Source organism: Leucopleurus acutus (assembly GCF_964270905.1).
Source record: "Leucopleurus acutus genome assembly, chromosome: 18".
In the NCBI taxonomy this organism is placed as follows: Eukaryota; Metazoa; Chordata; class Mammalia; order Artiodactyla; family Delphinidae; genus Leucopleurus; species Leucopleurus acutus.
Genome location: NC_139160.1, coordinates 67235667 through 67258934, shown reverse-complemented (window position 1 = coordinate 67258934; position 23268 = coordinate 67235667). Strand labels below are relative to the sequence as shown.

General features: G+C 42.8%; 1 protein-coding gene across 17 annotated transcripts in view; it reads left to right on the top strand.

Moving 5' to 3' along the window:
- DOCK9 (dedicator of cytokinesis 9) overlaps positions 1–23268 on the top strand; it is a 378599-nt gene that overhangs the window by 298477 nt on the left and 56854 nt on the right. For all 17 annotated transcript variants that reach the window (XM_082859679.1, XM_082859678.1, XM_082859680.1 and 14 more), the window contains 8 exons: positions 8405–8551; positions 8752–8835; positions 9556–9667; positions 12806–12984; positions 13226–13339; positions 15540–15660; positions 20334–20467; positions 22498–22612. In XM_082859679.1, coding sequence (XP_082715805.1) covers positions 8405–8551; positions 8752–8835; positions 9556–9667; positions 12806–12984; positions 13226–13339; positions 15540–15660; positions 20334–20467; positions 22498–22612 — 1006 coding nt within the window. The remainder of the gene's footprint in view (positions 1–8404; positions 8552–8751; positions 8836–9555; positions 9668–12805; positions 12985–13225; positions 13340–15539; positions 15661–20333; positions 20468–22497; positions 22613–23268) is intronic.

The following is a 23268-nucleotide window of genomic DNA, read 5'->3' as shown; positions in this document are numbered from 1 at the left end:
TTTTTGCGGTACGCGGGCCTCTCACAGTTGCGGCCTCTCCCACTGCGGAGCACAGGCTCCGGACACGCAGGCCTAGTGGCCATAGCTCACGGGCCCAGCCACTCCACAGCATGTGGGATCCTCCCAGACCAGGGCACGAACCCGTGTCCTCTGCATCAGCAGGCGGACTTTCAACCACTGCACCACCAGGGATGCCCTTCCCTGCTGCTTTTAATAATTTTTCTTTGTCTTTAATTCTTGTCAGTTTGATTACTGTGCGTCTCAGCGTGTTTCTCCTTGGGTTTATCCTGCCTGGGACTCTCTGCACTTCCTGGACTTGGGTGGCTATTTCCTTTCCCATGTTAGGGAAGTTTTTGACTATAATCTCTTCAAATATTTTCTCGGGTCCTTTCTCTTTCTCTTCTCCTTCTGGGACCCCTATAATGCAAATGTTGTTGAGTTTAATGTTGTCCCAGAGGTCTGTTAGGCTGGCTTTGTTTCTTTTCATTCTTTTTTCTTTATTCTGTTCCATTGCAGTGAATTCCACCCTTCTGTCTTCCAGGTCACTTATGTGTTCTTCTGCCTCAGTTATTCTGCTATTGATTCCTTCCAGTGTGTTTTTCATTTCGGTTATTGTATTAATCATCTCTGTTTGTTTGTTTTTTTAATTCTTCTAGGTGTTTGTCCTTTAGTTCTCCAAGTCTTTGTTAAACATTTCTTGCATCTTCTCGACCTTTGCCTCCTTTCTTTTTCTGAGGTCCTGGATCATCTTCAGTATCATTATTCTGAGTTCTTTTTCTGGAAGGTTGCTTATCTCCACCTCATTTAGTTGTTTTTCTGGGTTTTTATCTTGTTCCTTCATCTGGGACATAGTCCTCTGCCTTTTCATTTTGTTTATCTTTCTGTGAATGTGGTTTTCTTTCCACAGGCTACAGGATTGTAGTTCATCTTGCTTCTGTCTGCCCTCTTGTGGATGAGGCTATCTAAGAGGTTTGTGCAAGCTTCCTCATGGGAGGGACTGGTTGAGAAGTATATTTAAAATCAACTATCAGTGTCATCTATCTGAGAACTGTGATAAAAAATTAATAAAGGAATTTAATTGTGTGTGATCTTTTCTCAAGATGGCAAATTAAACCGTAGAACTTTAGGGTCAGTAGGGACCAGAAAGCTAACTTCTTGTTCAACTCCTCCCTTATTTCACAGAGGTAGAGACGGAAGTCTGTACCCATGAAGTGACCTGCCCAGGGTCACACAATTGAGCAGAGCCAAGAGTCATGCTAGAGGTAGGATCAGCCTATCTCAAGTGTTCTGCCATTCCCAGCCTATAACCCCATTCTCCAACGCCACGAGGAAATAGTTTGTACTTGGAACTTTACACAAAGCACTCAGATGCTGCCTTGCAGAACCTTTTCTGTAAGTTAATTATATCTTGGTCTCAAAACAGCATTCAGACAGTTTTTAGAAGTAGTTTATTTTAAAATTATCCAGTTTGCAAAGAAACACAGGCATCCAAAAGGAGAAAGCTTAATCGCAGCATAATTTACTATAAAAAGAGATTCAAAACACCAGCTCCCCACTTCGGGGAGTTTGACATTATTCACTTTTAGAGGGTCTCTCCTGTGGCTTCTGCTTCCATGTCACCCAAGACAGCATCCTTCCCCTAAACCATGCCGCCCTTCCCCTAAACCACACCTTGATCTAGGACTTCTCTCACAGTTTTTGAAGCGTGCATTAACTTTGCCTCATATCTTAGGAGTAATGAGTTTTTATGTTTGAATTATTTATTTTAATGTTTGTCTTATATTTACATCTTAAGAATTGCATGTCCTAGTCCCTGATCCCTGTGTTCTGGATTTAGGGAACGAGTTCATAGTCACCATTTCTGTACCACTTGTGATTTCCAGAATTATGATCAAATCCCCTCAGAGTTTTTCCGTTTTTAGGCTGAAGGTTGTCAATATAATCCAATGTGTTTATAATCCCGACCTTGACTTTCTTCCTCATTGGTGAGTCTGTCTTAAAGTGCCATGAACAGGCACCCAACTGTCTTGTAGGGGCACCTGGGCCATGGATTCATGTAAGAGCCAGATGTTGCTTTCAGTGTTGCTGAAAGCCCTGCCCAAGGATATCTGCCGTGAATCAGCATTTGGGGGCATAGTGTGTCTTGAACTGAGGCCTTCATTTTCCAGTCCCGGTGCTAGCAGGGTTGTTCCATCTGATGCCCATATATGAGGAGGGATAAATCTGCACACTCTTGTACCAAAGATGAAGGCAACCATGTATATATGTCCACCTTCCCGTCCGCGGCCAAGCAAACTACACTTTGCTACACTTGCGGAGGAGAGCTGTGCATCGGAGCCTCTCTCTGAACTAGCATCTAAAGTAATCAATTTCTTTACTACCGCAGATGAACCTGCAAAGTTTGGATTGATAACATATGACTGTGCCAAACTTGAGTGTTTTATAGGTGAGGTTCTTAGAATTTGTAATAAGCAGTTTTTGAGAAGGATACAAAACAGGCCTCATTGGGGCTTACTGAGGAGTTCCTACTCTGCCTCTAAGGTCAGCATATTTTAGGTGTGTTTTTTCTGTCATTTATTTTTAGCAACTGTAATTTCAGCAGACTCATTTTGAGTTTCCTTCCCTCCCATACTGAATCACGCAAATTGTTAGCATTCCACAGGTGTTCCTCGGGGAAGCTGGAAACCTGGCAGTGGACAGGATGAATATCTACCTTTAAGTGTCAGTTGTTTAGCTTTCAACCATTTTCTGTCTTAATTGAGCAAGGAAAGAGCTTTCATTTGAAGAGTGAACAAAAGGGTGGTATATGGTTCATGTTCTAAGTGTACTGCCTGGACTTCCTCTAAACCATATGTGTGAACTCTATACATACATGATGGCAGAACAGTAATAGCCATACTTCCATCCATGAGTCATTGTTTCAAATAGTGTTTGTTCTGTGCAGAGCCTTGAGGAGAAATGCAGGTAGAGTGGAGGGTGCGTCCTCAACCTTGAAGCTCACAGAGTCCTTGGAGAAGGAGAACATGCAGTCAGAGGAGAGTGCAGGAAGGTGTACAAGCTCCAACGTGGTAGATTCACGTGGAGCTGGAGCTGGAACTTTACCTGGGCCTAGAAGGATTATTTTGGGGAGCTTTGTGGCCAAGCAGCAGACGATTTGGTAGAGACCATAGAAAGGCAGGGTAGTGACAAGATGAAAGAGAGTGTAAATGTTAGCAGAGTGATTGGGAAACTTTTGTACCAATGAGTCTCCCTTCCTCCTGGAGATTAAATAGTCTGTGGAACAGATTAATGCACCTGTCATTGTTTATATGTCTTTTATTTATTTATTTATTTTAGCTGTCTAACTGCACTAATATAAAATGACATTTTCTGGTGATGCTGATGAAGATCTAGCATTGGGAGGGAAGAGGTAGGCTTGAGGATGAGGACACAAACCATTATGAATGAATAAGAGAGGATATTAAGACAGAACCAATAATTTGACCCAGCAATTGTACTTCTAAAGTATTTACCAAAGAGAAATGAAAACAGATATCCACACAAAGACCTGTATGCAAATGTGCATAGCAGTTTTATTCATAGGAGCCAAAAACTGGAAATGTCCATTAACTGGTGAATGATAGACAGGTTGTGGTAACTCCATACAATGAAATACTACTTAGTAATAAAAAGGAACAAAGTATTGATTTGATTTCCATCCAGTAACACGGATGGATCTCGAAAGCATTATGTTATGTGAAGGAGGTCACTGTGGTCACATATACACGATACACTATACACTGTATGTGTTCATTTATATGACATTCTAGAAAAAGGTAAACTACAGGGACAGAAAACAGAGCAGTGGTTTCCAGGGGCCAGCGTGGGGGAGGGGATTCAAAGGGACAAGAGGAATTTTTTTGTTTTTTTTTTTTGCGGTACGCGGGCCTCTCACTGTTGTGGCCTCTCCTGTTGCGGAGCACAGGCTCTGGACACGCAGGCTCAGCGGCCATGGCTCACAGGCCCAGCTGCTCTGCGGCACATGGGATCTTCCCTGACCAGGGCACGAACCTGTGTCCCCTGCATCAGCAGGTGGACTCCCAACCACTGCGCCACCAGGGAAGCCCAAGAGGAAGTTTTTTGGGTGATAGAAATGGACTGTATCTTGGCTGTGGTAGTGGTTACACAGCTGTATTCATTTGTCCAGATGAACCCAACTGTGTACCTTAAAAGGGTGAATTTTAGTGTATGTAAATTAAACCTCAATAAATCTGACTTAGAACGTAGTAAAGTCAGATTGAATGGGGGATAAAAGGCCACCTGGATATTAAGTGTGAGCGTACAGTGGAATGGAGCTTTCCAAAGAGAGAATCGGGGCATGGTTTACCAGGGAAGGTGGAGGTGATCAGTTTTCTTGGGAGATCTTATGCTTTAGGGCTATGGGTTCAGCTGCTGTGACAGAGATCTAAAGTAATATTGACACACAAGAAATAAAGTTTATTTCTTCTCACCTCAACGTCCAGGGTAGTATGGGGGTTCCATTCCACAGAGTTACAGAGGCCCAGACTCCTTCTATTTCCCTCCTTTGTGTACCTGGAGGGCTGCTCGTCCTCCTGATCTGAATGGGTCACCCCCACGCCCACGTGAGCCAGCACGAAGGGGAGGGCAGCCTTTTCCCTGTAAGGATATGGCACCAGCAGGGTGCAGAGAGAAGTAAACACAGAAAGGTTAGAGAGAAGACCGAGTTCTGCAGATGAAAACGAGGACACAGGAGAAGGAAAGAACTTGCAGGACAAAAGAGAGAAGTGATGTAGGGATTCCAGTGAGAGGGAGTAACTTGAGACTGCTGGAAATGTCATTGGCAAATTTCTTGTCTATCCCATTACTTTTCTGTTGTTATTGTCATTTGCTAAGCCAGGATAATGAAGTTTATTAACTAGTAGTCTTATTTATTGTAACACTGAGCAGTGAAATGGCCTGTAGAAGAGAGGTCTCTACACCCAGGAGAGTAGAACACAGCAAGGAGCACAGCACTGAACGCGTGAAGGCTTTTGGATGTCCTTGCGCAGTGGGCAGCGACTTGGGCGGCAGTGGATGCGGCACCCAGATGATGTAGGACATGGTATAGCCCCTCGCTGGCGTCTGTGGAGACGTGGCTGTCAGCAGCAGGGCCCACAGGGCCCTTCGCTTCAAGGCTGAGTGTGGGTCATCAGGGAGATCCCACTCAGGCCAGGGGTCTGGTGGCAGGAGCTGAGCAGCCAGCAGGAGGGCATGAAGGTGTCGGGCTGACAGCAGGGCGGGGGGCATGGGGCGCAGCAGACGGGCTGGAGGAGGCGGATCAGGTGTGGGCAGGTGCTGGGCAGACCGAGCACCGGCAGCCCTTGTTGGAGGCATAGATGGTTGTGGCCGGGCCACTGCGGACGCTGCAGCATTACCAAGGGGAGATCCGGCTGCAGGACATGGTCAGGAGGTAGATTTCGTTTGGCTGAGAAGTCTCCTGCTGTCTTAGTGTCTGTCCTCTCCTGAGCCAGCGCTTATAACACTCACTCCCCTAGATATCAGCTCATTAGCCTAGATCATGTTCTTCCATCTCAGTTTATAATAATCTCCATAAAGTCATCTCATTACCTCAGTCTTTATTACCCTTCGATGTGTGTCTTACCTCATTGCTTTATTGCCAAATGAGGACTCTAGACAATAGCTGTTTGTCACTGCAGGGAGAGCTTTATCTCACCATTAAAAAAATTTTATTATAGAAATTTTTAAAAAGAAAAAGAAAGGGAATAGTTTAATGAATCTCATGTGCCTCTCACCACCCAGCTTCAACAGTTATCAACACTCTGCCATTCTTGCTTTAGGTATCCACCCTCATACTTCTTTTTTCCTAGAGTATTTTTAAAGCAGTTCCCCAATATTTTATCATTTCATCTATAAAACTAGTGTATAATATCCAATGGATAAAGCCTTAAAAAAGAATAACCATTGCACCATATGACACTCAATAAAGTTAGAAATATTTCTCTATTATCATCCAACACCCCATCTGTATTCCATTTCCCCCAGGTGTCTTAAAAATGTCATTTTACAGTTGGTCTGAATCAGGATCTAAACATAGTCCACACACTGCATTGGGTTGATGTGTCTCTGAAGTTTCTTGGATCCTCACACTGTTTCCTCTCCATTTGTTTGTTTCTTTAATGCAGTGTATTTGTTGAAGAAAGTAGACCATTTGTCCTGCAGAATTTTCCATATTCTAGATTTGGCCAGTTGTAACTTTGCAGTGATACGTGACATGATTCTCTGTACTCTCTGTATCCTGTACCCTTGTGTAGTGATATCTAGAGGCTTAATTCCATCCAGGTTTGATTTTCTTTGTGGCAAGGATACACCTTAGCTGGTGCTACTGTATCACGTCAGAGGCATAGGAGTCTGGTTGTCCCACTTTTAGTTATAATAATATTGACTAATGGGTTCCATTCGGTCCACCCCATGCTTCCATTATAGAGTTCCCTGTCCACTTTTCATGGTTTAAGCAGCTGTTGACTCAGCCCCATTCTGTAGGCTTTTCTTGGGAGACCTCTTTTTTAGGAATGGCCAGCTTAGGTAGCTGGTGGTCATGCCTGGTGGTTAGAGTTGGCCTTACCTGGGTTCCTGGAAGCTGATCATCTGTTGAGGCTGACACCTCAGGATATAGAGTTACTGGTTTGCACATATGGAACAAAATCCTTTTGGAATTTAAAATTTTACTCTTCTGTTATTGAAAGTAGGTAAACTTCCATTTCTTATGACTTGATCCTTCCCTCACTGGATTCTTGAGTTTATGTACATTTAAAAAGATTGTCTTGTTATTGGTTTGAGAACTGAGATTATTATAAAGCTGGCATTTCAAAATTTCATAGTAGGTTCTGGTATTCAATGCATAGAATAATGCATGCTTTCATAGCATAAATACCTAGGCTCCAGTTCTAGTTTTACAAAATACTATTTGTTTGATATTAGGATACTGGTTTGGCTGCTCCAAAAGAGGCCAAAATAATAGTGGCTAAACTAAGACAGAAGGTTCATTTCTCTCTTTTGGAAAATTATGAGCCAGTAGGCAGCTCAGACAGTGGGGATCTTGTCCCCCAAGGTCATTCAGGGACTCAAGCTCCTATCCAACTCTCCAGCCCAGGTGTCACCCTTGTCTGCATAGCTGAGAAGCTGGCTCACCACCACTCCACATTCCAGGCAGTGGCAAAGAGGAGGACTTGGTAGGCAAGCAGCTCCTTTTGTGGGAAAGGCAAGCCTCTTACAGCCCATTGGCCAGAACTAGTCACATGGCCATTATCTTGCCACAACTTATGCTGGGAAATGCAGTCTCTAGCTGGGCAGCCATGTGCCCTGTAAAACCCAGGAGTTCGGCCACTAAAAGGGAGAAGGAAAGGAAAGATATTAAAGGTCAGTTAGTATTTTTTATTGAATCCTTCCAAGCTTCAGTTTCATCTCATCTGTAATGTGGGGATGAAAACACCCCCCTGTTGTGGCTGTTAGAATTACGTGCTCTTAGAATCACGTGCATGCACGGGTAAGTGTCGCGGAGCATCCAGTTCAGCCCCCTTCACATTCCAGGCCTTCAGTAAATGGTTCCATGCACTGGGGCCAGAGGGGGCAGCGCAGCATCACAGAGCAGAAAGAGCATAGGCTTTAAACTCATCGTAGATCTGGCTTTGAATCTTTGTTATTGTTAGATGTTATTGTTAGATGTTATTGTTAGATGTGTGACTGAAGACACATTTACCTAACCTCTCTGACCCTCTATAATATGAGGGTGTTTAAGAATTTAATGAAAAAGTACATAAAAATATCTACTGCAGTGCCTGGTGTGTAGAAGATATATGGTAAGTGGTAGCTAATTGCTAAGTGATCTTTGTGTAATTTCTTAGGTAAGCGTTCCTGATGGGGAAAAATTATTATGTAAAGTCAATTTAAAGAGGACTTCTAAGCAGTTTCAACTAGTGACATACAGTCACCATTCTGTGTGTGTTCAGTTTGAGTACTTGAGGATTAAACCTAAGACAGTGTTTTCTAAAGAAATCTCTGAAAGATACAGGCATGAGAATCAAAGTAAAAGGCAGTGAAAATGCTGGTCTGATCAGAATCTCTGGAAGTAAAGGTGCATCTCCACATTTTTATAAATACCTCCACAGTGGTCTTTATCATACTGAAGTCTAACATCTAAGACCTGATCCATAGCATTTATTTGAAGTATTAGAATACTCATACAGTACTTCGAGAGAAGAAAGAATAATTTATCTTATCTAATTTCAGATAAATAAGATGAGAGCCCTGGGTTTTTGAAATGAACTCAGGGATGAGGTGGGTTTTTTTTTCCCCTCGAAGGTTGCAACTTAAAAAATAATAAATGTTTGCTCTAAATCCTTTTTAGTTATTGCGAAACCAGAGATTTCCTGCATCCTATCATCATGCAGTGGAAACTGTTGTGAATATGCTGATGCCACACATCACTCAGAAGTTTCGAGATAACCCGGAGGCGTCTAAGAATGCGAATCATAGCCTGGCTGTGTTCATCAAGGTGGGGGCCTCCGGGGACGAGGGTGTCTGCCGAGTGCCTAATGTGCTTTTTCTAGCAGAGTGACTCGTACATATAGATGCTTAGTGAACGTTGATGGCAGGTTTTTATGCCAAAGGATAAACTTACAATAAATGCCGATTAGAAGCCAACTTTCAAAAAAAGCCTAAATACTTAACCTTTGTGGGTTGTTTCCTCCACAGAGATGTTTCACCTTCATGGATAGGGGCTTTGTCTTTAAGCAGATCAACAACTACATCAGCTGCTTTGCTCCTGGAGATCCTAAGGTAGCCTGTGCGCACGTGTGCACGTGTGTGTGTGTGTGTGTGTGTGTGTGTGTTACACACTGTTCTTTTTGTCTCTCTGAGTGACATCTGGATACCCACCTGTTTCTCTTGGTTCACATCAGAATTTTCTTTCAGTCCCAGAGGCACTATTCATTCTCCTCTCTTGGAGATACTAACTAGTACTTGCATTAATGTGTGAGATATTAGGGACACAGTAATTCCACATGCAACATAAATACCTGTTGATTTTTCTCATAAATACCTTAAATGACTTCTCAGCTGCAAAACTAAAAGTATATGTGTTGCAAATCATAGTTTATTTAACAAGGTAACAGAAATAACCATGTAGCCTTTCTCTGCTAGAATTATCTGTCTCTTCCCTTGCGTGTCTATTTTAAAGCTCTGCCTTACGCATTTTTTTATTGCACTGAACCTGTGCCTATAATTATAAGCTGCCTGAAATCCTTTATTGAAGTAAGAGGAGCATAAATCATAAATGCCCTAAAAGTCAGTGGAGGACATTGTTTAATGAAATGTGTTCCCAATTTTCAAACAAATTCCTGCAGACATTCTGAAATCTGTAAAACAGCCCGGAGCCTGCAGCTCTAAGACAGGGAAGAGGCTAAAGACGAGTGTGTGATTCCTAATAGGTTTTTCAGGAGGCTGTATAAAGTATCCACTGAGGCATTTAACTTACGACTAACCATATTTTTCCTGCAGACCCTCTTTGAATACAAATTTGAATTTCTCCGTGTGGTGTGCAATCATGAACATTATATTCCATTGAATTTACCAATGCCATTTGGAAAAGGCAGGATTCAAAGATATCAAGGTAATTTATCTTTAAATATATTAATCCTAGTCTTTCAGAAAGAGAGCCATTCATTTTTAATAAGAAAAGAGAATTAGTTCACACATGACATTCAAATTATCTGATATTTTTCATTGATGAATTGATTTTTTTCTTGTTAAATTTCCATTAAAAAAAAATTGATAAAATGCTATGTAGGAACTTACTTTTTTTTAGCAAATTTACCAGACTACAGATCATGCCAGTGTGACTCTTTTTCATTGAAAAGTTCCATTGCTTAAAAAATAGTAATCCATTTTATTTACTGTAGTTTATTTTTATTTGTTTCACTTTTCTTTTCTCTTATGAATTAGCTTTTCTTTCACCAGCTGTGGAGTCAAATGACACTCCTGTAGGTAGGTGTGGGGTGTGACGCTTGCTTTCTTGCATCTTCCTCCTTCAAAAGAAAAAGAATGCAAGTGATTGCTGAAATGCTTACGTATGCTATTCATGTAGGCATTTGCCATATACTTGGATCAGTTTTAAAATTGATGATAAACCAGTGAATTTGTTCTCACTGTAGCTAAGACATTGCCACAGCATCCCCAGGAGTCATCTGGTTTTGTGCTCCTGGGGTCACTAGGTCCTCTAGGACGTTTCTTTAAGAAGTAAAGCAAATAAACAAAAAGCTCTGCTTCATTTCAAAAATGTATTATTCCACCATTTTCATAGTCCTTGTTTATAGCAGTAGCAGTAACCTATGTCACAAGCAACATGGCTTTTCACATGCTTTTTATGTTTGCATGCTGAGTCTTTATTAACTGTTCTGTATCCTTTCTGAGTTTGAAGAGAATTAAGCTCATAGAGATTTCTTTGTCTTCACTGAGTAAGTCAAATGAATCAAATTCGTCTCTTGGATCTGTCAAGTAATATCTAGCACCTTGTATGTGCTCAGGATTATTTATGCTAAAGGAGAGAAAAAGTGGAAGGATGCCACCAAACTATTAATGACACCTAAATCAACTGACTCTGAAATTCAGAGAGAAACTCACAAAGGAATTCATTCAGAGACATAAATACCTTGCCTTTTAAAGAGCAAGAAGGGGGACTGCGGCCTGAAGTCGGCGGTCATGCATTCAGCAAATATTTGCTCAGCAACAACTCTACCTAGCCTTGGGATAGAGTTGTGGACAACAAGGATGAAATCCCCTGCTGTCTTACCTGTGTGAAATATGTAGAACATGAGAGAGTGATAAGTGCTAAGGAGAGAGAAATAAAGCAAGGGAAGGGGATAGGAAATGGGCTGGCATTGAGATCGGGTGGCCAGGCAAAGCCTCACTGAGAAGGCAACTTTGGGGTGATAATTGAAGAAGGTGAGGGGTTGAGCTCCTGGGCTGTTCAGCATCCCCCATCCAACCCCAGCCTGCCCGCCTGTCCCACCCTGCACTGTTCCCCACATGCCGGGCACACCTGCTGGTCCCAGCTCCTCACACATGGCAGGCCCTCCCCGCACTTCTCAGCCTCACATAGCACCTCCTTGGGCATCCTGTCTTCCTCCTGGCCAGTCACTCAGCACCTCCCCTGTGGGCCCAGCCAGGTCTCCCCCTCACCTCTCCCAGCGCCCCACCTGGAGTGAACTGCTCCCTACCCTGCACCCCAGACCCTCCTTCACCCCACCTTCAGTTCCTAGCCCACCTGTCCTTGGAGACTGTGACCGTTTTCCTCTCACCTCTCAGGGTGCTGAGGATAGCTCTTGCTGCCCAGCGGTTGGGCAGTGAACATGTGCTAATGTCCGTCTTCCCCACTGGCCCAGGTGTCTATCCTGTAGAACCAAGTGAGGAGTGAGGAGGAGACCCTTCAGGTACCCCACAGACTCGCACAAGCTCTTAGTAGACTGTCGGGGTAGTTGGCGGCTAGAAGGGCTGCCCTAGGCAGGTGGTGGGTCAGCTACAGATAATTTCCATAACTGCACTGATAGGAATAAAGTTTCGTTTTCTTTTCAGCATCCTCCTTCCTCTTACCCTTCTCACCTGCTCCTCCACTCTCCTCTCTGCACATGCACACGTACACACACACACACGTGTGCAATTAAACCCATAAATAGTTTTCCTTCTAAGGGGATCATGTGAATTCAAGCTGTGAACTGTCTTTTCAGTAAACTGGACTTAAAAATCATAAACAGTGGACATGAGTATTCTGGAAAGATGAACGCTCTTTCCCTTCCTTCTGCTAAAGAGTTCATAGGGCTTGGGTCAGACTTTGAGTAGGTTTAGAAGCAACTAACGTGGCGTTAAAGTTAAAGGAGAGGCCTATAGACTTTCCTCTAACAATGGATTCAGTATAAGAATTTAAATCCTAGCCACAGCTTTCTGGACAGGTGTATTTCAGCTTTAGCGTGTGATGCTTAGCTGCTTTTATTTACCCTCCCTCAGTAGGTTTCACGTCTGCTTATTATCTCTTTTCCAGAAGAGCTTTCAGTCTTGTCACTTAGCTTGCTGATGACTTACTAGTTTGATTTGGTGCTTTGTCCATTTTAGTTCTAATTTATATCAGTTTTCTATTGGCTTTTTGAGGTAAAGAAGTTTTTAGAGTATATTTTAGAAAATTCTAAGTCAAATAAGATCTTCAGTGATAGCAAAATAATAGGTAATATGGTAACTCGTTCATTTTAAACACATTGGGTTTTAATGGGCATATATGGGCATTAATGACCAGGAAATCGATAAATGAACTCATGTAGTGAAGAACATTTTAATAGACCACCTATATTTATTCTTTAATTACGTGTCTCTTATGCACAGTTTACTCCCCCGCAATGTTTTCAGTTACTACAATTTTATTTTTAAATTTCATATCAATAACAAAATTACATTTGTAATGCAACATGCTGTCCTGTATTCTAAAAATTGGTACTAAAACTATTCACTAACTTAATAATTATGTAGGATGTAATACCTTTTAAAATCAAAATCCAGTGCATTTATTTGTATTTAAATTTTGTTTTCACTTTGGAGTGCAGAGCAGTATTTTAGGTTATCAGCCCTTTCCCCTTGGAAGCCAGATGTGACCACCTGATGACACACACAGGGGAGGCTGAAAGCAAAGGATGGGCTTGGTTTTTATTTTATTCAAAGAGTGTTACATCCTTTCTAACTAAAGCGGTTTCTATCCTCATTTCAGATCTCCAGCTTGACTACTCATTAACGGATGAGTTCTGCAGAAACCACTTCTTGGTGGGACTGTTATTGAGGGAGGTGGGGACCGCCCTCCAGGAGTTCAGGGAGGTCCGGCTGATTGCCATTGGTGTGCTTAAGAACCTGCTGATAAAGCATTCTTTTGATGACAGATATGCTTCCAGGGTGAGTGTTCTCTAATGGAAGGAAATATGATTGATAAGTGTCCTTCATTTTGAGTAATATAAAGAAATAAGCAATTAGAAAATTAGTGGTAACAGCACTAAGACTTTCTCTGTTTATACAATAAAATCCAACAGCAATCTTTATAGGAAGGATCCAAATACAGGAGATGGCCAAGTGCTAGCTCAGTCCATCGTTAAATTCTGAGTCCGGGATAAACTTATGCTTTGCGCCTTTGTTTCAGAGCCATCAAGCAAGGATAGCCACTCTCTACCTGCCTCTGTTCGGTCTGCTGATTGAGAATGTCCAGCGGATCAACGTGAGAGATGTGTCTCCCTTCCCCGTGAACCCTGGCAGTGTACGTAAGCACATTCACATAGGCACAGCCTGTATTTGCTTCCTGTAGCTGCCCTAACAAAATACCGCAAACTGCCTGGCCCAAAACAACAGAAATTTATTCTCTCACAGTCAGAAAGCCCGAAGTCCAAAATCAAGATGTCAGCTGGGTTGGTTCCTTCTTGAGGGTCTGGGTGAAGAGCTGGTTCTACGCCTTTCTCCTAGCTTCTGGTGGTTGCCCGAAATCCTTGCTTTTTTTAGCTTATAGCTGTATCACTCCAATCTCTGCCTTTGTCTTCACATGGTGTTCTCCCTGGTGTGTGTCTGTGTCTCTGGTGTCCTGTTCTGTCGTTATAAGGACACCAGTGCTTGGGTTTAGGGCCCACCCTAATCCAGGATGACATCATCTTATCTTACATCTTAATTACATCTGCAAAGACCCTCTTTCCAAATAAGGTCACATTCTGAGGTTCAGGGTGGATATGCAATTGGAGGGACACTATTCAACTATACACGTCTCCTCTTTTTTTGCCCCTAAAACCATAATAATCTACAGTAGTCTTGGTAAGTTGCATTTCTGGCTAAGACGGAGTCAGTCAGTAAACCTTCAACTCTTGTTAAAAATCATTATAGGGCTTCCCTGGTGGCGCAGTGGTTGAGAGTCCGCCTGCTGATGCAGGGGACACGGGTTCGTACCCCGGTCCAGGAAGATCCCACACGCTGCGGAGCGGCTGGGCCTGTGAGCCGTGGCCTCTGAGCCTGTGCCTCCGGAGCCTGTGCTCCGCAGCGGGGGAGGCCACAACAATGAGAGGCCCGCGAACCGAAAAGAAAAAAAAAAAACATCATTATAAAAAGCCATGCTTTCCTGATGCCTTGCTTTCTTGTAAGATTTCAGGATCTTCTTTGTGTATCCAACAAAAAGTTATAGAGGAAGGAGTTTATTTTGTTTTTTAAAAAAAAGCATAGTTCTAACCTCCGTGCTATAAGAGCTCAGTGCTAGCCCCGGTTCTGATGTAACATACTACACAGTCTTGGAAAAGCCACCTCTTTGGGCTGAAGTTCCTCTGTAAAATTAGAAAGATAATCAGACTAGATGTTGGGGGGCCAGGGTGAATGACCCCACCTCCCCAAACTGACCACCTTAATTTACTTTAGCTTTATGCAGTCATTTAAAGATATACTGGAAATTAAGTTGACTGAAGGATGATGCCAGAAATGATCTCAAAGTGTTTTGGTTGGAGACAATCTGGCATTAATTTGGATAGGTGTTAGCAGTTCAGCAGTGCCCTTTTCCTGTTTATTCTGGACCCGTGAACCGGCTCCATTGTTCATCTTGCCACTTTGTCATTACAGCATACACCGGGGGAGCTCCCTTGTGTGTATTTCTGTCCCTTTTCCCCCAACAGTGGTGCTTTGTCCTGTTTTCTATACATCTCCTACGTGATGGTGCATTGAGATGAACCGTGTTTATAGAATAGTTTTTGTAGTTCCAAAGAGCGTGAATGTTCACTGTCCTTACATGGAATGCACCACACTAATCTCACCCTCTACAACATTGTATTTCACATGTGTATTCTCTAAATTTGTCTGCTTTTCTAATCGGAATAAGTAATTCAGGGTGTAATGCTACCTATCTGTACTGCTTCAATCCTGAGAAAAATGAACACCAGCTTTTGCTTTGGCTTTCATGAAAGTAAAATCCCTTTTATGACATAACTTCATAATGAACATAATTTCTCCACTGATTGAGAATTCAGACGAAGCACCCACCTTGCAGAGGTTTTCACTGCTGCTACTGTGAGGTCACTGTTGCTCATTTAGGAAGATTTCTGATGTGAGAGAAAAAAAACAACGTTCCAGTTAGAAAGAGCACATGGGGCTTCTTCTGAAGGAAGAAACATATTGAAATAATCTACAGAAATGTTGGGCATCAGAGCTCTGGAAAGGGAAGGGTGCTAGACCTCCTGGGGAAATACAGGACTTCATGGGCCAAGGTTTCTCTGCCCACCCCAGACCTGACGTGCCCCGTGCTCCCTCCTCCTGCCGCTCCTCTGACCCACACACCCCACCTCCACCCCGCGCTGTGCTCCTCCCACTCAGGCACGTTTAACATGCCAGCCTGTTCTGTCCTGTTCTTATGCTCGCCCTCACACTTGCAAGAACTGTTGGTGAATCCTTTAAAGTCATCTTCAATTGTTTCTTGTCTCTCTCCTTCTCGACAGACTGTGAAGGAGGAATCCCTTACTTTGCCAGCCGTGAACCCGATAGTGACACCGCAGAAGTCTGGGAGCTCGCTGGATGCCAGTCTGCACAAGGACCTCTTTGGTGCCATCTCCGGCATTGGTAATGCTCGGACTCTGACCTGCTTCTCTGCAGTCTAATTCGGAAGGTGTCTTTAATCCAATCATTTGTTAGCTTTCAAATCAGAACTTTGAAGTCTTGAGTTTCTACTTCAAATATTCTTTTCCTGATTTTGCTCCTCAGCTATGAAACCCCTTAACTCTACACTGAAATAAAGATCTCAGATTTCAGGAATAACACATGTAGTACACTTAACCACATATTTGTCCTGTTTGCTTTTTGTTTAATGCGTGTTAATTTTTCATTTTAAATCTTCAAACTAGATTGTTTATACTTTTAGGAAAAGAATATCTTTGCAAGTGTGTGTGTGGTGGGTAGGATGTATTTGTAGTGTTAACGGTTTAGATGAGATGTGACAGACTAATTGCTGATGGAGATACTGGTTTATGGCTAGAATGCAGTCCTGAAATCAGTTTTCTAAAATCTTCTTTGCTACAATATTTTTTCTCTCTGAAATAATGTTAGAGCAGCCCCCATGGGGAGGAAAACAGATGGCATGAATCAAGATTCAAATTGAGTAGTTTTTCCATAAGAAAATGCCTGAGAAATGTATTTATTAATACTCTGATTGAGCACACGTGCCAGCTCCTTCATAAAGATAATGGTACAAAAAATATATATATATCTTCACAGACGCTCACAGGCTTATGCTGTCTTCATTTCTTCTTCTCTTTTACACCACAGTTTGAATAAATGCAGCCTCCTGCTGTGGCTAATGCTTAGACCACCCAATAATGGAACTAACTCATAGGGCAGAATAAAGGGCAGTCCTTTTACCTAATCAATCTGCAGGACTGTGGTTCATTCTGAGTTTATGTCCTTAGCTTTTGTGTTGTTCTAGTTGCTAACGTGGTATTTCATGTAGGTGATGAAACTGGCCAGACTGTAAAATTGGAAACCTCATACCAATGCTCAGATTTATCCCATAATGCCCATACCCGTCTTTAATCTTACTTCTGTTTCTGTGTATTTTTCATAGTCATACTTACCTCATTTGGCGTTGTAAAGATGAAATGAGTTAATTCATACAAAACGCAGAGCCTGGCACGTGGTATTTCCGTTGCCTTTCTCATGGGGCCCTCGCTCTGTCTCCTTTGCCTCACTCTGTCCACAAGCCCAGCCGCTCTCTGGGAGTGGGGAAGGGGTCCTTTCAGGGGCTTTGTCTGCAGAGGTTCCCAGCAATGTTTTTAAAGCCAGACAGATGTGGCTTTGGATCCAGACTCCACCATTTACAATTGCCATGGGCAGGGTGTCTCTCCTCTTTACCCTGTGTCCACATCTCAAAAATAGAGTCGTGGTGAGGGATGAAGAGCTAGTTGAATGTGTGCAGTGCTTGGCAAGGTAAACAGTGTTATTATTTGACTGCCATTATAACAAGCACAGTTCTTCAGTGTTATTCATGCTTTGTGGTAGACTCTTAGTAGCCTAAATCTTAACTCTCTGTCCTCTCTGACCAGTATTCTGTAGGATTCAAGACTTTATGGAAATGATGAAACTAGAATGAGGTGATGTTTTGACTCTGACTTGATTCTCCAATTCCACATTCACCTTGTTAGGGTTTGGGGTGCCTTGAGAACATAGAGATGAGCCGAGGGGGGTCTAGCACAACTCCAATGACGTAAATGGCCTTCGATTGCTCTGTGTTCATGGTGAAGTTACAAAAAGTTCTCAAGGCTAATTTTGTCCCATTTCATTCTTTCTTGAATTTCAAGATCTGGATCCACTTTTCATGGGAATTCACCACAATAGACTTAATTTATACTCAGGCTTTTATCTATGTTGCCCCCATCTTTAAACACTTTAATCCTTGTTTCCTTTTAGAAATGCCTTCCAGGAAAGCAGCCCCCACCTTTGAACTGGGTTTACTAGTTGTTTTCTGGTAGCTTTAGCAATTCTTCTTTTATTCATCAAGGAATTTCCAGTTAGTTTTAGTCCCAGTGCTTATCAAGAGCTGACTTTCTCCTTATGTCTCTTAAGGAAATTCTGTTTCCACACTTACTGAGAATGTACCCTCAGCGGTTTTTTTAATGTCTTTGGAACATGGTGCATGAAAATTTCTGAAACCGATTCATTGCTTGGATAAAAACTACTCAAAGATTACGTTCATTTTAGGGGCTTCCCTGGTGGCACAGTGGTTGAGAGTCCACCTGCCAATGCAGGGGACATGGGTTTGAGCCCTGGTCCAGGAAGATCTCACATGCCGCGGAGCAACTAAGCCCGTGCACCACAACTAGTGAGCCTGCACTCTAGAGCCCGTGAGCCACAACTGCTGAGCCCGTGTGCTGCAGCTACTAAGGCCCGCGCACCTGGAGCCCATGCTCCACAGCAGGAGAGGCCACCGCAGTGAGAGGCCAGCGCACCGCGGCAAGGAGTGGCCCCCGCTCGCCTCAGCTGGAGGGGGCCCAGGCACAGCAGCGAAGACCCAACACAGCCAAAAATAAATAAATAAATTTAAAAAAAAATTACATTCTCAAGGCATGCATTCTTAGGCTCAGGGTTCCTTTACCTACCTACTCAGTGTATTGCATTTTGCTGTCTGTACAAAGGGGAGAGAGTTGAACTAAATTTCTTTTAAAAGTTATGCACTGGGCCAGGATATTAAACACACACACACACACACACACACACACACACACACACACACACACACACACACCAGGAACATAGTTCTACTAAGCATGTTGATTTTTTTTTTTTTGCGGTACGCGAGCCTCTCACTGTTGTGGCCTCTCCGCTTGCGGAGCACAGGCTCCAGACGCGCAGGCTCAGCGGCCATGGCTCATGGGCCTAGCTGCTCCACGGCATGTGGGATCTTCCTGGACCGGGGCACGAACCCGTGTCCCCTGCATCGGCAGGTGGACGGACTCTCAACCACTGCGCCACCAGGGAAGCCCCAGCATGTTGATTTTGATTTATTGCGTTTACATCTGTTTGCCTTAGATTAGAACTCTTGTTCTGGAACTGAGCCTAAAACTTTGAGAATTTAATGTCTAATTTTACTTTACTGAGAGCCTTTTTCTCCTGAGTTCTGTGTTCTACACTAAGTATGAAGTCTGGTTATATTAGGAAGACGATAGTTATAATTTGGTCACAGTGCATGTTTCTTTTCTCTCTGAGTATAGAAAAAGGCCCCTGGCTTTTTCATAGGGTTTTTACCTGTACCCTGTGGCAGTCAATCACACCGTTCCTATTCTGGGTAGGCGCAGCCCCTGGCCAGTGGTTTACGTGTTCCTGCCTGCACTCACATTTTCAGATTCCCTTGCCCTTCTTTGCTTGATATACTTAATACACTGAACTGGTTTCAGAGATGGTGGTGGATAAACCTGAGTGTTAGGGGCGGGGAGAGGATTAACTTTGAGATGTATCAGCCCATGGCAGCTAATTTGCAGGCTGAAACCCAAAAAGGGCCTGCCTGTTCTGAGGTGCCAAGGAAAGGCATCTCAGCAGCTTGGGGGTGGGAGGCTGTGCTTACAGCTTGCTGCAGCGTGGCGCCGAAAGTCTTGCGCAGTGTGCACTGCCAGCCCAGCCTTGCAGCCGGAGGCATGCCTTTTGGTTCAAGCCAGAATGTGCAAGTCTAAGAGTCATTTTTACTTATGTGATTTATTTAAATCTTATCTAAGCAGGAAGTCGATCTATTACTTTTAAAAATTCCACAGTATTGAGGTAGGGGCTGACTTCTCCCTTAAAATGCTATTTTTTTTCAACAGATGTCACAAATTTTATTTCCAAGTTAGATTTCCTTTCTGCTTGTAACTGTTTATTGCAGAGATTCCCAAACATTCTCAATTCACAGCACCCTTATTAATCAAAGTAATTTTTCATGGAGTCCCCAAGGCCAAAAGAAACACCTAATGGTTCTGTTTATTAGGTACTTAGGGCCAAATAATAAGTACTTATAACCTAACAACTTAGTAGGCATTTGAAAACTATATACATACATAAAGAAAAAAATTTTTATTTTTACTAACCACGATTCTTACTAATGGGTTGTGTGTGCCTGTTGGGCGCTACACGGCTTCTCAAATTTGGAATCAGATCGCTCACCAACATTCTCATTTCCTGTTCCACACTGATTTTCACCCAGTACTTGCATTTTATCATCGCGACCACCAAATACCCCGCTTCACAGAGATATGACATCACGGAAAGGAATGTAGCACAGTCGGAGGTTGAAACTACAGTTTCTGGCAGACGTCAAGTATCACTGTGTTTTCCTTGAAACTTTAAAATGTCCCATGACACCCCTCAGAGTTTTCTGGGGTATCTCAGCCCGCCGTCTGAGTACTGCACGTTTATTGCATGGTTTAGTTTTTTTTTTATTTGATAGTTGTAGGTGGATTTATCTTTTTAATTTTTTGAAGTCTTTATTCTACCCCAGTCTGAACCAGCATGTTCTCCTTTAGTCTGAGCAATCCAAGGTGGTTTCTCATAAGTGAATTGATGGTTATGTCTGAACGTTTCAGATTAACGGTTATTTGTATCTCAATCTAAATGGCCTGGTTCTTTACAGGAGAGGTAATTGAACGAAACTCTTGAGCCAGCTCTCACAGGAAAAATAAGTGCCAAAGAAGCAGTTTCCCTTATTACAGTTCAGTACTTCTTTTTATTTTGTTCTGTCTCACCAAATCTTTGGTCTTGGCTTGATTTCTGTTTAGCTTCTCCGTATACAAACTCAACTCCAAACATCAGTAGTGTGAGAAATGCTGATTCCAGAGGATCCCTCATAAGCACAGATTCCGGGAACAGCCTTCCAGAAAGGAATAGTGAGAAGAGCAATTCCCTGGATAAGGTAATTTCTTTTCATGTAACTTAAGTGTTTCTTATAACTAATGGATTTAGCCCAAAGTAAACATGCTTCATGTTCTAGTGTTCAGTAAGGATGACCTTTGTTTTTTTTTTCCTTAAACAACTCAGTTAACCTGGGGTAGATGATCTCAGAGTATGGTCTAAGGATGGAGCCCATTCCCTGAAACCCCCTGGTTCCTGTTGTAGGATTTCATCAGGGCAGTGTTTACAGTGGAGCACTTTGAGCCAGTGGTTCTGGCAGTTTGAACAGGTAGGGAAATCAAAATGCCACTTGCTTAGAATCCCCATGGTCTGTGTGCCAGGGAACACCAATTATAACACAGTTACCCATGCGAATGGGCGTTGGATCCGAAGCTGGCTCCAGAAAAGATTAATCAGTGGTACAGATGAGGCAGGGATAAGGCTTTATTTGAAATCACTCTATTCATACTGTGCCCCCAACACAACACATCCTCCTCATATTTAACTATTTTTTTCTTGAAATACCTAAGTTTGGAATTTTGTGCAAATGGATAAAGCTTGGATTTAAACCTGGAACCATGATAGTAGATTAGTCTCACCTCGGCCACTGTTTTCCTAAGTTATTTCAAGTTATAGACAAGTTATGTATAGGTTAAGTTACAGGTTTATGTACCAATAAACAAGTGATTCTCTTAGGGATGTATTCCTAGTTCTCAGAAACGTGGAAGCCGCCCTTCCTCGGGGTCAGGTTCGTAACCTTACCGCGGTTGTGTGGCCGACCTCGCCGTGATGACCCTCAGCTGCGGTTCTGTAGCCGTCCGAGCATCTCCGCGCAGGTGTCATGACCTGTCGAACTTTTCCCTTGACCCTGACATGCCTTCGTGCCTAGAGGGAGAAGCTGCTCAGAAGGCACTCGGCTTGTGTCATACGCGGAGCTGGAGAGGAGGAGAGCGGCCAGTCAGCCAGGAGACACCGGGTCACCATGGACTTCTCGCTGCTAACGCTGCTGCCTCTGCCGGAAGAGGCCCCACAGGCGGCACCCCTGCTCCCGCTGCAGGGAGGCCTGGGCTCTCCCAGCGGCGCTGATGAAGTGGGTGGGCGGGAGGTACGCCGGCACCACGGCTTTGCCGCTAATTGCAGTGTGTCTCTTCTTATAATAAAAATACTCGTGTCATGTTATTAGTTAAACCTGATTAGTATATATCTTTTCCATTGCCCACCAGTACCTTGAATGAAAGATATTTTTTCACTGATCTTTCTGCTTTGGTATTTGGCAAAAAATTTTCCAGATTTCAATTGGAAATATAACTTTCAAGATTTTTAAATTTCTTGTGTTTTTTAAATGAGATGAGATTCTTGTTCTTTTTTCTTTAAGTGAATGCTTTGAACATGGTGTGAACCTGCTGTCTAGTGGCAAAGCTGCCCTCACCCTGCGCCCTGAGCTTTCTGAAGTTTGCAGTGTTGAGCTAAGCTGATGATGGCGTGATCTCATCAGTTTAGGGGCTTTGGTCCTGCTGCACTGAGGTGTCCCTGTTTGTCCCTGTCGGGCACCTGCCTGTGGTTTTCCCCCAGGATGTAATGGAATAACAGTGACTCAGCTCCAGGCTTTAGTGGCTGGTCCATAGCAGCCCCTTGGACTTAATTTGCTGTTTTCAGCCACTTGACGTTTTCCTGAGGATGTGTTTGGTTTGGTACTGTCTTCTGAATCATCATTTCTCTTTGATCTTAGCACGCACAGTTTTTTGCATGAAGTTTTGCTTGGCATTTCGGCACTAAGCCGGCAACTACGACTGGTTTTTCAGTTTGAAAGGTCCGTGCCTTCTGGCTTGTCCCAGCAGAGTGTGCCAAGGAGATAAGACAGAGTTCCATGGATTAACACTTGTGTGTATTTGGTGACGGTGTGCTTGTAGTTCGTTGACAAATCATTTATAGCTTCCAATTTGTATGATTTGACTCAATTCTAAGACTCTTTCTCTTCCAAGGGAGAAAAGTGAACCTAATTTTGTTTTACCTGTAACGAAGGAGAAAAATCACCTCTGTTTCCTTCTTTAGCACCAGCAAAGTGGCACTTTGGGAAATTCTGTCGTTCGCTGTGACAAACTTGACCAGTCTGAGATTAAGAGCCTGCTGATGTGTTTCCTCTACATCTTAAAAAGCATGTCTGATGGTAGGTAAAAAAATGAAGATACCTGTTTTACTTTCCTTGTTTCAGTATTTGGTTTATTTTTTAGAAATTGTAGTTGGTTCAAAGTGTTTAAGGATTTAAAGGGATTTTCTCTCTTGTTTGAAATACATATTAATTTACTGAATGTACTAGAAATAAAAGTCTTAATTTGGAAATTTATTTTCATTAATTATTGTATTTCAGAAAGAGTGCTAAAATGTGAATGGCGTATTTTAAAAATTTATATTAAGCTCAGACGTACATCTTCACTAAGGGAGACAGAAGCAGATAAATGAAGTAGCTTTTGATTTTTTTCTTTTTAATTTCATTTGTCCAAGCAAACTCACTGGAAACTTGTATAATTTTATTAGTCAGTCTCTTGAATTAGAGAATGTAGTGTTGGTGACCTAAGCAGCTCTTCCATTTACAGTGTGTGTGACATTCCTGGCTTTAACTAGAGGTGGGGTGTGTTTAGTTTTCTAATGGAAATAGTGGTATTCTGGTACATTAAGCTTCTGATTAAGGGTTTGACGGCCACATTTTTAAATAGAAATGACCACAACCATTCATGCTTTATCAGTACCATTTAAAGCTTGTAAACATCCATGGCAGGACAGTTCCAACTCTGATTGTGTGATATAAGCAATCACATGAAACTG